The 12440-nt window shown below is 39.1% G+C and overlaps 1 protein-coding gene across 18 annotated transcripts in view; it reads left to right on the plus strand.

Annotated features, from left to right (window-relative positions):
* The window catches only part of mtmr3 (myotubularin related protein 3), a 40306-nt gene that overhangs the window by 4916 nt on the left and 22950 nt on the right, over window positions 1-12440 (plus strand). For 8 of the 18 annotated variants that reach the window (XM_034306628.2, XM_034306626.2, XM_053235959.1 and 5 more), the window contains exons 2-5: window positions 738-813; window positions 3060-3132; window positions 5429-5518; window positions 8609-8725. In XM_034306628.2, the coding sequence (XP_034162519.1) occupies window positions 3130-3132; window positions 5429-5518; window positions 8609-8725 (210 nt within the window). In that variant the 5' untranslated portion in view covers window positions 738-813; window positions 3060-3129. Of the gene's footprint in view, window positions 1-737; window positions 814-2119; window positions 2236-3059; window positions 3133-5428; window positions 5519-5610; window positions 5645-8608; window positions 8726-10205; window positions 10259-12440 lie in introns of those variants that run through there. The other 10 variants (XM_053235956.1, XM_053235957.1, XM_053235958.1 and 7 more) reach the window with 6 other exon arrangements.

The following is a 12440-nucleotide window of genomic DNA, read 5'->3' on the forward strand; positions in this document are numbered from 1 at the left end:
CATACCATACTAGATGTGGTAAGATGTGTGCATGTGGTAGATATGTTTTATCAGTTGTTGTCAGACATGCACAGAATTAGCTAAATGGAGGGTTTTTATTGCACACTGAACTCGTTCCTAGCATATGATTCACAATAGTTCCTCAGGGCCAAAGAAAGTGTACAGCTGGAATAGTTTCCCCCTTTTAAGACATAATAGTTGTTTTTCCTTGTTTAGATATTATGAGTGATTCCCCTGTAAGTGCTTTCCATATATCATTCCATATATCATTCCTGCATGACATAAAGGAGTCACAGTTGGTGAAGAAGTAACATTCAGAGAGTTTGAGATAATAGCACATATAATAATAAAATTCTTACAACCTACATGACCTTTTATTTTTTTAATGAGTTCTTTAGATGAAATGTGTTTTGCTTGGCAAAGTGACAGTAAACTGCAAATGTTAAATGCAGAGTGTTAAAGTACTGGAAACTTTTAATAGCATGTGTGTGCTGATCCAGAATTATCTGAGCAATAATTTAAGTGAACAGTAGCTAAATTTGATGTCTGATTGAATGTTTATACTGTATGACGCATTGCATGCTGGTTCCAGTCCCATTCCACATTTGAGAAAGTTTGTCCTTCTCTCCCTGGTATTTATATTGTCTGGAGAGTAAAGAGGGAAATTATAGAAGCTATACAGACTAATATTTGTATCAGTTTATTTATGTTTGTATACATTCTCCTCTTATCCCCAGATTTCAATGTCATAACGCTATGGGAGATGTTCCATCACTGAAGTGTCCAACAGTTTGCCCATTTTGTCTTATCCAGGTACAGAAATTATAAATAAAGCTTTCTTGGTGTACTTTTCTTCTTTAACTATTAAAGCAGACACAAGGCTTTTGCGATATAAAATTATTATCGTCCCTACATAATATTACACTGCCATGATATCAAGTGATGTTTATTTTGATTATTTTATATTACCAGACCTGACAACCTTTACAAATTTTGCATAGGAGTTTCTCAGTTTAACGCTAGGAGTACGCTAGAACAAGTTATCACTCAGAAATATGCCAAAAGAGCAGTCTTTTTCACCCCAGTAAAGGGGGTGATGAGCCACACATGACTCTGGAATAATTTGCACAGGTGTTTTGAACTCTCCAGTATTAACTGACACTTACTGAAAGCTGCGCCCACTGCCACTCATCTCATGTGCTCCCAACGCACACGGGCTCCCGTGCTTTTTTTCACAATAAATGGAGAAATTAAAGTGTTATCTGATCTATCATTACATGTTTGATTAAGTATACCATAACATTAAAACCACTAACAGGTGAATTACATTGATTATCTTGTTACAGTGGCACCTGTCAAGGGGTGGGATCTATTAGGCAGCAAGTGAACAGTCAGTTCTCAAAGTTGATGTGTTCAAAAGTTGTCCAAGGAAGGACAAACGGTGAACTGGCAACAGGGTCATGGGTGCCCAAGGCTCATTGTTACATGTGGGGAGCGAAGACTAGCCCACCTGGTCTGATCCCACAGAAGCGCTACTGTAGCACAAATTGCTGAAAAAAGGTAATGCTGGCTATGATAGAAAGGGGTCAGAACACACAGTGCATTGCAGCTTGCTGCATATGGGGCTACAGAGCAGCAGACCGGTCAGAGTGCCCATGCTGACCCGTGTCCACCGCCAAAAGTGCCTACAATGGGAACATGAGCATCAGAACTGGACCATGAAGCAGTGGAAGAATGTGTCCTGGTCTGATGAATCACGTTTACTTTACATCATGTGGACGTTAAAGGAGTGTGTGCGTTGCTTACCTGGAGAAGAAATGGCACCAGGATGCACCAGGATGCAAACAGACAACAGATGTTCTGGGCAATGTTCTGCTGGGAAACCTTGGCTCCGGCATTCATCTGGCTGTTACTTTGACACGTACCATGTTACTTTGAATGAGGCCACTGCCATTGTTACAGACCAAGTACACCCCTTCATGGCAGCGGTATTCGCTAATGGCAGTGGCCTCTTTTACCACAATAATGTGCCCTGACACACTGAAATCAAAATTTTCTGGAATGATTTGAGGAACATAACAAAGAGTTTGAGGTGATGATTTGCCTTTGAATTCCCCAGATCTCAAACTGTGTGAGCTTCTGTGGGATGTGCTGAACTAACAAGTCCAATCCATGGAGGCCCCACCTCGCAACTTACAGGACTTAAAGGATCTGCTGCTAACGTCTTGGTGCCAGGTACCACAGCACACCTTCACAGGTTTTGTGGAGTTAATGCCACGATGGGTCAGAAGTGTTTTGGTGGCACAAGGAGACCTACACAATATTAGGCAGGTGGTTTTAATGTTATGGCTGATGGGTGTATACTTAACAGCATTTAACTATATTTATTAGGTACGCCACTGAAAAATTTGGGCAAAAAATGGTCATAAACAGCTCTTTTGGTTTTCAGCTAAAATAGAACAAATGGAGAAAGATTTTGACCCAAAAGGGTTAAACCCATTACAAATAAAGTTAATGGTGTTAATAATTAATTGCCTGACATGCATTTGTGATGGTCACTGCAGATGCTCAAAACTTTGAGCAGCATTAACAGTTAAAATGTTTGCCATGTTGACATTTGTAACAGGGCTGCATTGAAAATGTACTGTTATGTTTTCTTTTTACTGTTTAATATACATTACTGTGGCATCATCTAAAAATCCACCATCCACCTGTGTTTTTGTAGTTGCTGCAATTCTGGCTGCATAGCTGATGATATGCCCGCTGTACTTTTTTATACCTGAAATGTGGAAATACTCATTTTCCTGTCTTTTTTTAGGCCATTAATTCTGGATGATTACATCGCTGATCATGATATTATAAAATCAAAAACTGTGAGCAGGGATAAATCAGTATTGCACAAGCTTAGCAGATACGTTTATCTATAGAACATGCTGTTTGTATTTTGCTGCAGTGTTATCTATATTAGAGCTCTGCATGTTTTTCAGGTCCTAGCAAACCTGTAACGTTCTGCATTTCTTTCATCCTTTACTGAACGTTTTATTATTCTTGTGTCACAGCTGCAGGTCAAGTTGGGGGAGTGACAGTCAAAAGCCAGCAACAGTGATCCATACTCCTTCATCTGGGGTCATGGTAAAGAGCAGAATAAGATCCTACACTTACGTTCTTCTCTTTTCTGTCACCTCTGAGGGACACCAACTGAGGGAATATACTGTGGAAAAATACTCCAGCAGAGTATCAGAGACTTTTAGAAACTATATCACATGTGTCAAACACAATGCCTGTGAACTTGGAAAAAAATAATACTGATGTAGCATGTAGTCCACTACTGCTCAACATTTCACACTATTCACAGCAAATCTGTGGCGTGTGCGTGAGCTCTCATTATAGTGCTTAAGTAAAAGTGACAGACGGTAACCCCCCTAGACAGACGGTAACCCCCCATCCGAAGGATAGTCACCATAAACCACCGTATATACATGCACACCAGTTTCTACCGCAACTGGCTTGACCACATATTACCAAATGATTTCAAAAGCACGTCGTGTGGCATAACAAGAAATTTCAATGGGATGAGGACATATACAAAATAAAATCACAATTGTTTTCTTTATCAGTACTATTAGAATAACTGTGGCAATTAAGGAAAGTGTGATGCACTCATGCACTTCAGGTTGGATGGCAGACAGCATTAGGAGCGATGAGGACACTAATTTGTTATTTACTTATTAGTGGCACAATCTACCACCAAACAATCATTAATATTTATTAATCTTTCCATATTAATGACATTGCCATAAAATACCTTTGACAGTTCAACTGAAAATGCTTAACATCAATAATAGGGGAAGAATACACCATATATTATAAATTTTGATCAACTTTTCTTTTGCAGTAAACTCCAGCAAGCTACATTACTGACTCTCACCTCAGTATCTCTGTGCTTATAGTGGAAACAGGAAACAGAAACAGGAAAAATGCATCATCCTGACTGGCTAATCCTATTTCTCACCAGCAGCTGGTAGCCAATAAAATGTGATTAAACAAAGAAAAGCATTCATTTAACATTCTATTCTAATTTCAGAGCCTAGGTTATTGGTGTTAATTGATAGAATATGATAAATAATTAAGGAAAAAACTAGACTTCGATTACGGCACTTAAGGGTCTCACAGTGCAGAATTTTAGTTTGACACCCCAGTTGTATACAATGGTGCATTGAAGCTGTTTTGGTGGATCGTGGTGGCCAAGCATCTTAATAACACACTTTGTTGGGTTTTCTCTCTAATTTGTCATCTATCTGTATTTGTCAAGATTTCATTTTTTCATTTTATCATGCATCTGTTGGTCTTGATTTTTTTCACAGTTGAAGAGCTGCTTACATGAGCACTGTCTCCATGTATGTCTGCTGACAAGTCATGTAGTCACAGCATTCAAGATATTTCTTAAAGGATTTGACCACACAAATTACATGTAGATGTATCTGGACAGATTGCTTATAAAAGAGTCATAAGTAGAGATGTACAGATGCAGTACTGAATATCGGTATCTGGGTCAATACAGGCATGAAGTGCTGCATTAGAATCAAATCAGAGTGGACATGTTTTTCCATTTTGTTTAACTTTCATACTTTATGCTGTGTTAAGGCACGACACGGATACACATGAACACGTGTTGTTTACTTAAGCTATCAGTATTGTGTGATATCAGTGTTGTATCTAAACGTGGAGATCAGTACATCTCTAATCATGAGTGATTTAATAGTTGTTCTTGTTTGTAACTGGTTGTGGAATGGACGAGTGGTTGTGGATTTACGCAGAGAGGAATTTGAGCTGAAAACAGTCCACTCTGCTAGCTGAAGAGATGCGGTGTGTATATGTGGGTGGTGGTGTTGGTCAACTGAATTAGTGAACTGGCATGATTCAACAACAGGAGTTTTTCCAAGGTGCTGGTTTAGCATCATTCATGATGATGCTAGATGGAATGAAATTGCTCTTCATTACAGATACAGATGCAGATGTGCAGCAAACACGACAACATGCATTTTCAATTTAACTCTGTAATAACAGTATTGTTGATGAGTACTGTTGTGCTGTTATGTAATTTTAAACCACAAATGAAGACAAATGAGCTTGAAGTACATGAGTTAAGTCCTTTTGAGTCTTGCTTGTTTTTGGAAATAAGATTTAAGACGTAGTTGATTGTGGTAAATGTTTTGGTGTGGGGGTAAACATACACATTATAAGTGAATGGGCCAGAAATCACCACAGTTGTCTGGCGTAGGATAATCCAAGTAAATGCTTTTGACTTAGTGTAATGTAGAAAATGTGTATAGGATTGTATTGCCAGCCATTAGCTCATCATCTTTGCACATAGTTTTTAATGTAGGGCATTTCTATACATACTTAAACCCTGTGTTTTGTCTGGTAGGAGGAGGAAGGCCAGCAAAGTCTGGAGTGTGTCCAGGCCAATCAGATCTTCCCAAGAAGGCCCCCTGTTCTGGAGGAGGAGGCTCTACAGGTGAGACTCATTAAACTAAGATTTTATTTTTAGGTCTACTCTAGCTCTTGTCCGTAAATATTTGGACATTGACAAATTTATTGTTATTTTAGCTGTCTACAACAGTGTATTGGAGTTGAAATTCAGGTGAGTGATGTAGGAATTTCACCCCACGTTCTAAGGGACCAAAAGTAATTGGACAACCTAACATACTCATTAATTAAATTGTTATTTTTAATACTTGGTTGCAAATCCTTTGCAGTCAATGACTGCCGAAGTCTGGAACCCATAGACACCACCAGACGCTGGTTTTCTTCCCTGATAATGCTCTGCCAGGCCTTTACTGCAACTTCAGTTCATGCTTGCTCTTGGGGCATTTTGCCTTCAGTTTTGTCTTCAGCAAGTGTATTGCTGCTCAGTTGGGTTCAGGTTGGGTGACTGACTTGGCCATTTTGCAGAGCATTCCACTGCTTTGGCTTAAAATATCTTGGGTTGCTTTTAAAATATGCTTTGGATCAATGTCTATCTGCACTGTGAAGCCCAGTTCAGTCAGTTTTTAAGCATTTGTCTGAATCTGAGCAGATAATATAGCCCTATACAAGATGTAAGTTCATCTTTCTCTCATCTGTCCATAGGATGTTGTTCCAGAACTGTACAGGCTTTTTAGATGTCTTCTGGCAAACTCTAATCTGGTCTTCCTTTTCAGAGGCTTACCAATTGTTTAGATTTTGTAGAAGCCCTCTGTATTTACTCAGGTGAACCCCCCTCTTGATTGTTGACTTTGTCATAGATACAGCTACCTCCTGGTGTTCTTGATCTGGCCAACTGTTGTGAAGGGGCTTTACCTTTCCAGGGAAAGAATTCTTCTGTCATTCACCACAGTTGTTTTCTGTGGTCCTCCTGGTCTTTTGGTGTTCCAGAGCTCACCAGTGCATTATTTCTTTTTAATAATGTACATTAGAAAAATTTAACCTTTAATTAATGGAAATATATCCTATAACATTTTAGAAAGCATTTTATTAACAATGCTACATGTGTCACAACTATTTAATTAACAATGCTACATGTGTTGCAACTAGTGGTCCTCCTAGAAGTTCTTATGAACAAAATGCAGTCATAGCATGTTCCCATTTATATTTTGTTTTAAAAATTATTAAAAATTAAAATTTTTGTTTTTGCTGTCATCCACAACTTCCTGTTTCACTAGGATATAAATATGAAATCAAAAGTCAAAGTCCTTTATTTGTCATTTGCACAGTTGACACATGGAAACTTGCACATTGAAATTCTTGTGGTAGCTCCAATAACAAATACTGGACATATATTAACATATAACATATATACAATATATACAAATACAAAGTGTACCAAGGGCACAAACAATAAACTTTCAGTATACAAAAAAACACACAGGAGATACACAAAATATACATGAATATATGTGGTCGTGTACATACTAATTGTGCAATGTGCAAAGTAGTGGGCGAAAAAGCTTTGCAAATTATGCTGTCATTGACTGTTTAAGAGTCTGATGGTTTGGGGAAAGTAATTGTTTTTCAGTCTGTTTGTGCACCCCTGGGTGCTCTGGTAGCTCCTGCCAGATGGAAGCAGCTGAAAGTGTCCTGGGTGACAGCTATCCTTGATGGTCTCTATGGCTGTCTTCAGGCAACGTAAAATGTTAGCATTTTCCCTCTGACGTTGAGCTCAGCTTATTGAAACCACTGTTTGTAGGTCCCTGCAGTCGCCAATGGAACAGCTGCTATACCAGGCTGTGATGCAGCCACTGAAAATGCTGTCAATGGTGCGATGATAAAGGTTGGTGAGAATGTCCGGGGACATTCCAAACTGTCTCAGCTTCTGCAGGAATTATAGATGCTGCCAGGTTGTACTCACCACTGTGTGAGTGTGAATGGACCATTTGAGGTCATTGGAAATGTGGATGCCAAGGAATTTAAAGCTGCAGACCCTTTCCACCTTTGTTCTGTTGATGTGAATAGGGAGGTGCTCACCGTCTCTTCATGTGGTCCACAGTCATCTCCTTTGTTTGGCTTATTTTCAGGGAGAGGATGTCATCTGAGCACCAAGCAGCCAGGGTTCAGACCTCCTCTCTGTAGGCTGTTTCATCAGCCAGTGGACCACCTGTGGCCTCTCTGTCAGAAAGTCCAGGATCCAGTTACACAGGTCGCTGGCTGTCGAAACCCAGGTCCTGTAGCTTGGGGACAAGCTTGGCGGGAATTATGGTATTAAGTGTTGAACTGTAATTCCCTTAGACATTCATTTACATGGGGTTTAGAGATTAGAAAATGAAACGAGATAAATGTGTGCTGACCTTCATAAATCAGGCAGTGACTATAAAAATAACTCGAAGAATACTTGAAAGTGTTCATATCCACTGTTAGAGAACTAATCATTAAGTAAAACAGCAGGAGCTGTAATGAACCTGCTTGGAAGAGGACACAAGTGTATTTTGCCCCCACACAGTGAGAAGTTTTAGAGGGGAACTTGTTTGGAGAGTTGCAGAAGATGTTAGCATTTTTTTCTTTTAAAGGGCCCAGGAGCCATGTTAGGATACATGCCATCATGGACTTCATGATGTACCATGAAATTTTAAATGAAAATCTGGCTACCTCTGGAGTCAACTGTGTCATGGCTGATCAAAACACACATACAAAGCCACGCAAAAATGGGTCAGTAAAAATTGGTGAAGGGGAGTCCACAGAGAGGACGTTGAACCCTGGAGGATCTGGAGGCATTCTGTGTTGAGGAGCAGTCTCGGATTCCTTGATTCTCCAATCCCTCAAACCCTCAATTCTCCAATCTCATCAGACATTACAGGAGAAGACTAAGTGCCGTTATAATGATGGCAAAGGGAGGTTGCGCAAAGAACTAAATGCAGAATTGCCAATAATTTTGACTTGTGGTTTTGTTAAATATATATTTCTGATAAGTTTTTTTCCATTTTTGAGTAAATTTACTTCAATTAAATGTTAGATTTCTCTGATATGTTCAGTTTGAGATTTTTTATTACCACATTTTCTTGTCCAAAGATACCAATAATTTTGTAGCTGACTGTATTTAATATTTTGCTGTAATAGTTTACTTTTGTTGCAGGTGCCCTTCCCAGAGCTGCATGGAGAGTTTACAAAGTATGTGGGGAGAGCGGAGGATGCAGTCATTGCCATGTCCAGCTACCGCCTACACATCAAGTTTAAAGAGTCCATAGTCAATGTAAGTGTGTGGCTTGGTAGCCAGAGCTCCTTGTCTTTCCTTTCACAGGGAAAGATCAGACTTGGCAGTTGGTTGGAGGAATAAAGCTAATTTTAGTGTGCTCTATATGCTTGAGTCATTCAAAGATACTTTGGATACAGATTTTTCCTGCCAAATCCTAACAGCTTCAGTCTATTCTGGGCATTCTTTCCATTGTTGATTGTAGTCCAATGTTTTAGCTGGTCATCAGATATTAAAAAATGACTAGTCACATCCTCTTTGGTTTTTAGAGATACTGTTATCTCGCTAGCACACAACTAACCTGTATTGTTGACATCAATAAATGCTGGAATATTTGAAAACACATATGCAAGTTTGTTGGTGTTCTCTGTGAATACAAATGATTCTTTCCAACAATAAATGTATTGTGTCCTTAAATGTTTTTACTGGCCAAACATTGTACTTTTTTGTAACCCTAGGGGCTGAAAATTCTGTATACGTAGTCCCACCTCAATCCAGTACACAAATCTTTAACCTCTTAATTGTACATTGCCCCTTTTCCAGGGACAAGGTTTAACACTTTGCATAACTTCAAACTGTTCCCATCTCTGTTGAGTCAATTCTTGACTAATTTAGTTCTGTCACCAAAATGCTGCTGGTTGGAAACCAGCAGGTGGCATAATTTCTTTATAGCAGCCTGAGCAAGTCAAGTCTGCCATTTAAAAAAAGTTGTACTTTTTTGTTGTAATTAGTTAAAAGGGGTTGGGGGTTGTTTAAACACCTTAATGTTGAGAGCAGTCTGCATGCCAGTATCTATCCAACAGCCTTCCTTTGCTCGGAAACTGACCACTGATGAAAGACTACAGGACTGCGGTGCTGAAAATGGTCTACCACCAAATAGCATCTTCTAAGTGGATCTGTGGTGGTCCCTTTACATTGATGGCTAGAGTAAAGGCCGACAAACTGTGTATAGCAACAGACTGAGTACAATGGAAGATGCTGTAAATGAATTGGCAAATTTGAAAGTAGCTGAGTTTGGTAGATAGTGGGACCACGGGTGGCTTTCATGTTGTGCTGCTAAATTTATTCATAAATTTCTTTAATAAGTTATGTGCAGGACATTGCAGAATTATGCAGTCAGACAGGCAGGCTTCAAAAAAGGGCCAGTGGCTACAGACATAGTTTGTATGTGTAGGTTTGTTGACGCCCTTTGCTTATTCTGCTTTTTAAGCACCTTGCTGTGGCTACAGTGCTTTTGTTTAGTTATTCATCTGTCTTCCCTGTGCATACCCTCTGTCAAGGTTTCTTCAGTGTTTTTTTTTTTTTTTTCCCCTGCTGTGGTTAGGTTTGGAAATGCATTACATTGTTCTATCATGACATTTCAGGGAGGTAAATGAATGTTCTTGTAGAAGATGTCTGCTCCCTGTGTCCCTGTGAAAGTGCGTGTATGTAGGTGACACTTTTGGGAGACTTACAGACATCTTTACTGCTGTTTCCACAGGCCTGACAGTGAGCCAGTGCAAGGATGTGGATGACTGAGAGAAAGTGACAAGGGTAGATGTCGAATGGAAAAATGTTCATGTCTGTATGAGTGAGAGAAAGATTAATCACTTTTCATATATTCATCATGCCCATGCCTACATTAAGTCAATAAATAATATGAGAAAAGAAACATCACATCTGGCCATATTTTGATACAGGCAGCAGCATTCTTGTGGTGTGCAAATTGGGGGGCAGCACAAAGGTCAAAAAAGTCTTAGGAACGGTTGGTTTTTACTCTCATGCAGGCGGGAATGGGCACCCAGATATGAAGCTCATGGGACTAAATAAAGATTATACATGTTCAGTACAACTCTATTAAAAGTCTTAATCTATCATGTACACAAATCAGGTACTTGGGTTTGCAGAGAAAACCCATTTTACACCAAGCATCTAGCACATGTCTAGCACATCATAACATCTCTCCTTTTCATTTTGGGCTCGGTTCTGTTCTTGCATGGAACATTTAATTCTGTGTTTTCATTCGGTGTAGTAAATACAGTTAGGTCTATAAATATTTGGACAATAACAAAGTTATTGTTATTTTAGCTTTCTACCACAGTATTTTGGAGTTGAAATTAAATGATGAATCAGTTTTAGGGGCTCAAAAGTAACTGTAAAAAAGTAATAACAAGCGTAAGTTAAATTGTCATTTTTAACACTGCAGATCCTTTGCTGCCAATGATTGCCCGAAGTCTGGAACCCATAGCCATTCCCAGACACTTGGTTTCTTCCTTGATGATGCTCTGCATCATCAATAAATACAAGGGAACCAGTCGCTATTGACAGCCATACCTCCACCTAACACTACGTCCACCATCTTTCACAAAAGAGGTGGTACGTGTCAAATCATGAGCAGTTCTTTCCATTCTCCATACTCCTTTATTTACTCTGGTGAAGACTTCTCTTGATTGTTGACTTTGACACAGATACATCTGCTTTCTGGCGGATGTTCTTGATCTGGCCAACTGTTTGTCCACCACAGTTGTTTTCACTGGTGGTCTGGGCTTTTTGGTGTTCCTGAGCTCACCAGTGCATTTTTCTTTTTGAGTATGTACCAAATAGTGGCCACATTCAATGTTTTTTGTTAATGGGTTTGTTTTGATTTTTTTAGCCTAATGATGGCTTGCTTCACTGGCAGTGACAGATTCCAAATGCAAATGCTATACATGAAATAAACTCCGTAGTCGTAAGTGAAATTATGAGGGAATAACACACCTGGCCATGGAACAGCTGAGCAGCCAGTTGTCCAATTACTTTTGATCTCTTAAAGGGGGAGGGGCACATATAAAAAGTGCTGTAATACCAATAGTATTCACTCAATTTGGATGTAAATACCCTCAAATTAAAGCTGAATGTGTGCACTTTATTCATTATTTAAGAGTGTAGTGAATATTTGGCTAAAATATGTCTAAATAAGGGAAATACCTACAAATGGCCAAGGAATTCTTGTGCCAAGCCAGAAAAGGGTGTTGTCTTCTTTTGCAGTAGTAGAATGTGTGAATTCAGGAATGTGTGGCATCACAAAGTTGGTTAAGTTGGCTAGTACTGACACAGTTCTAGTAAAGCATGTATGCCCTTGAGACTGATGTGACATGTTGACCTTGTTCACACTCATATGGATATTTTATTACAGTGAAAGTCTTTCTGTTTTAGTGTGGGTGGACCTATTTTTAAAAACACCATTTTAGGGGACAGGAATTGTCTTTGAAAAATGGTGTGGTAAAAAGATTTCGGAAGTAGTGAGGCCAGCAGTGTAGAAATAGTTAAGCCATGGGCACTCTACATGTCTTTCAGAATATCAGAATCACTGACCCTTTCACACTACACGACTTGAATTGCTTACGATTAGTTCAAGGTGAAACCTTGTCTATAATGTGATTTTGAGATTTTGTCACTATTTTAGTGCAGAAATAAGGAAAAAAAGTGAAATAAGAGAAAATGCGGAGGGAATATTGGTTGGGGAGATGTGGACAGCAAGGATTGTCAGTTCTGTAAACCAGAGGGATAGTCGAAAAAAGTAGCTGTTTTTTTATACTCTGCGATGCCAGGAATTATCACATCAGAGTCGCCTAGCCCCAAAATAAGTCGGCAACTGGGAAATCATGGCTGAATCAATTAATCATTAACTGTGGGTTATAAATAAGAATGGCTGAAACAAATATATTTATTTATTTATTTATTTATTTTTTCAATA

The sequence above is a fragment of the Pangasianodon hypophthalmus genome, chromosome 8, assembly GCF_027358585.1.
Source record: "Pangasianodon hypophthalmus isolate fPanHyp1 chromosome 8, fPanHyp1.pri, whole genome shotgun sequence".
NCBI lineage: Eukaryota > Metazoa > Chordata > Actinopteri > Siluriformes > Pangasiidae > Pangasianodon > Pangasianodon hypophthalmus.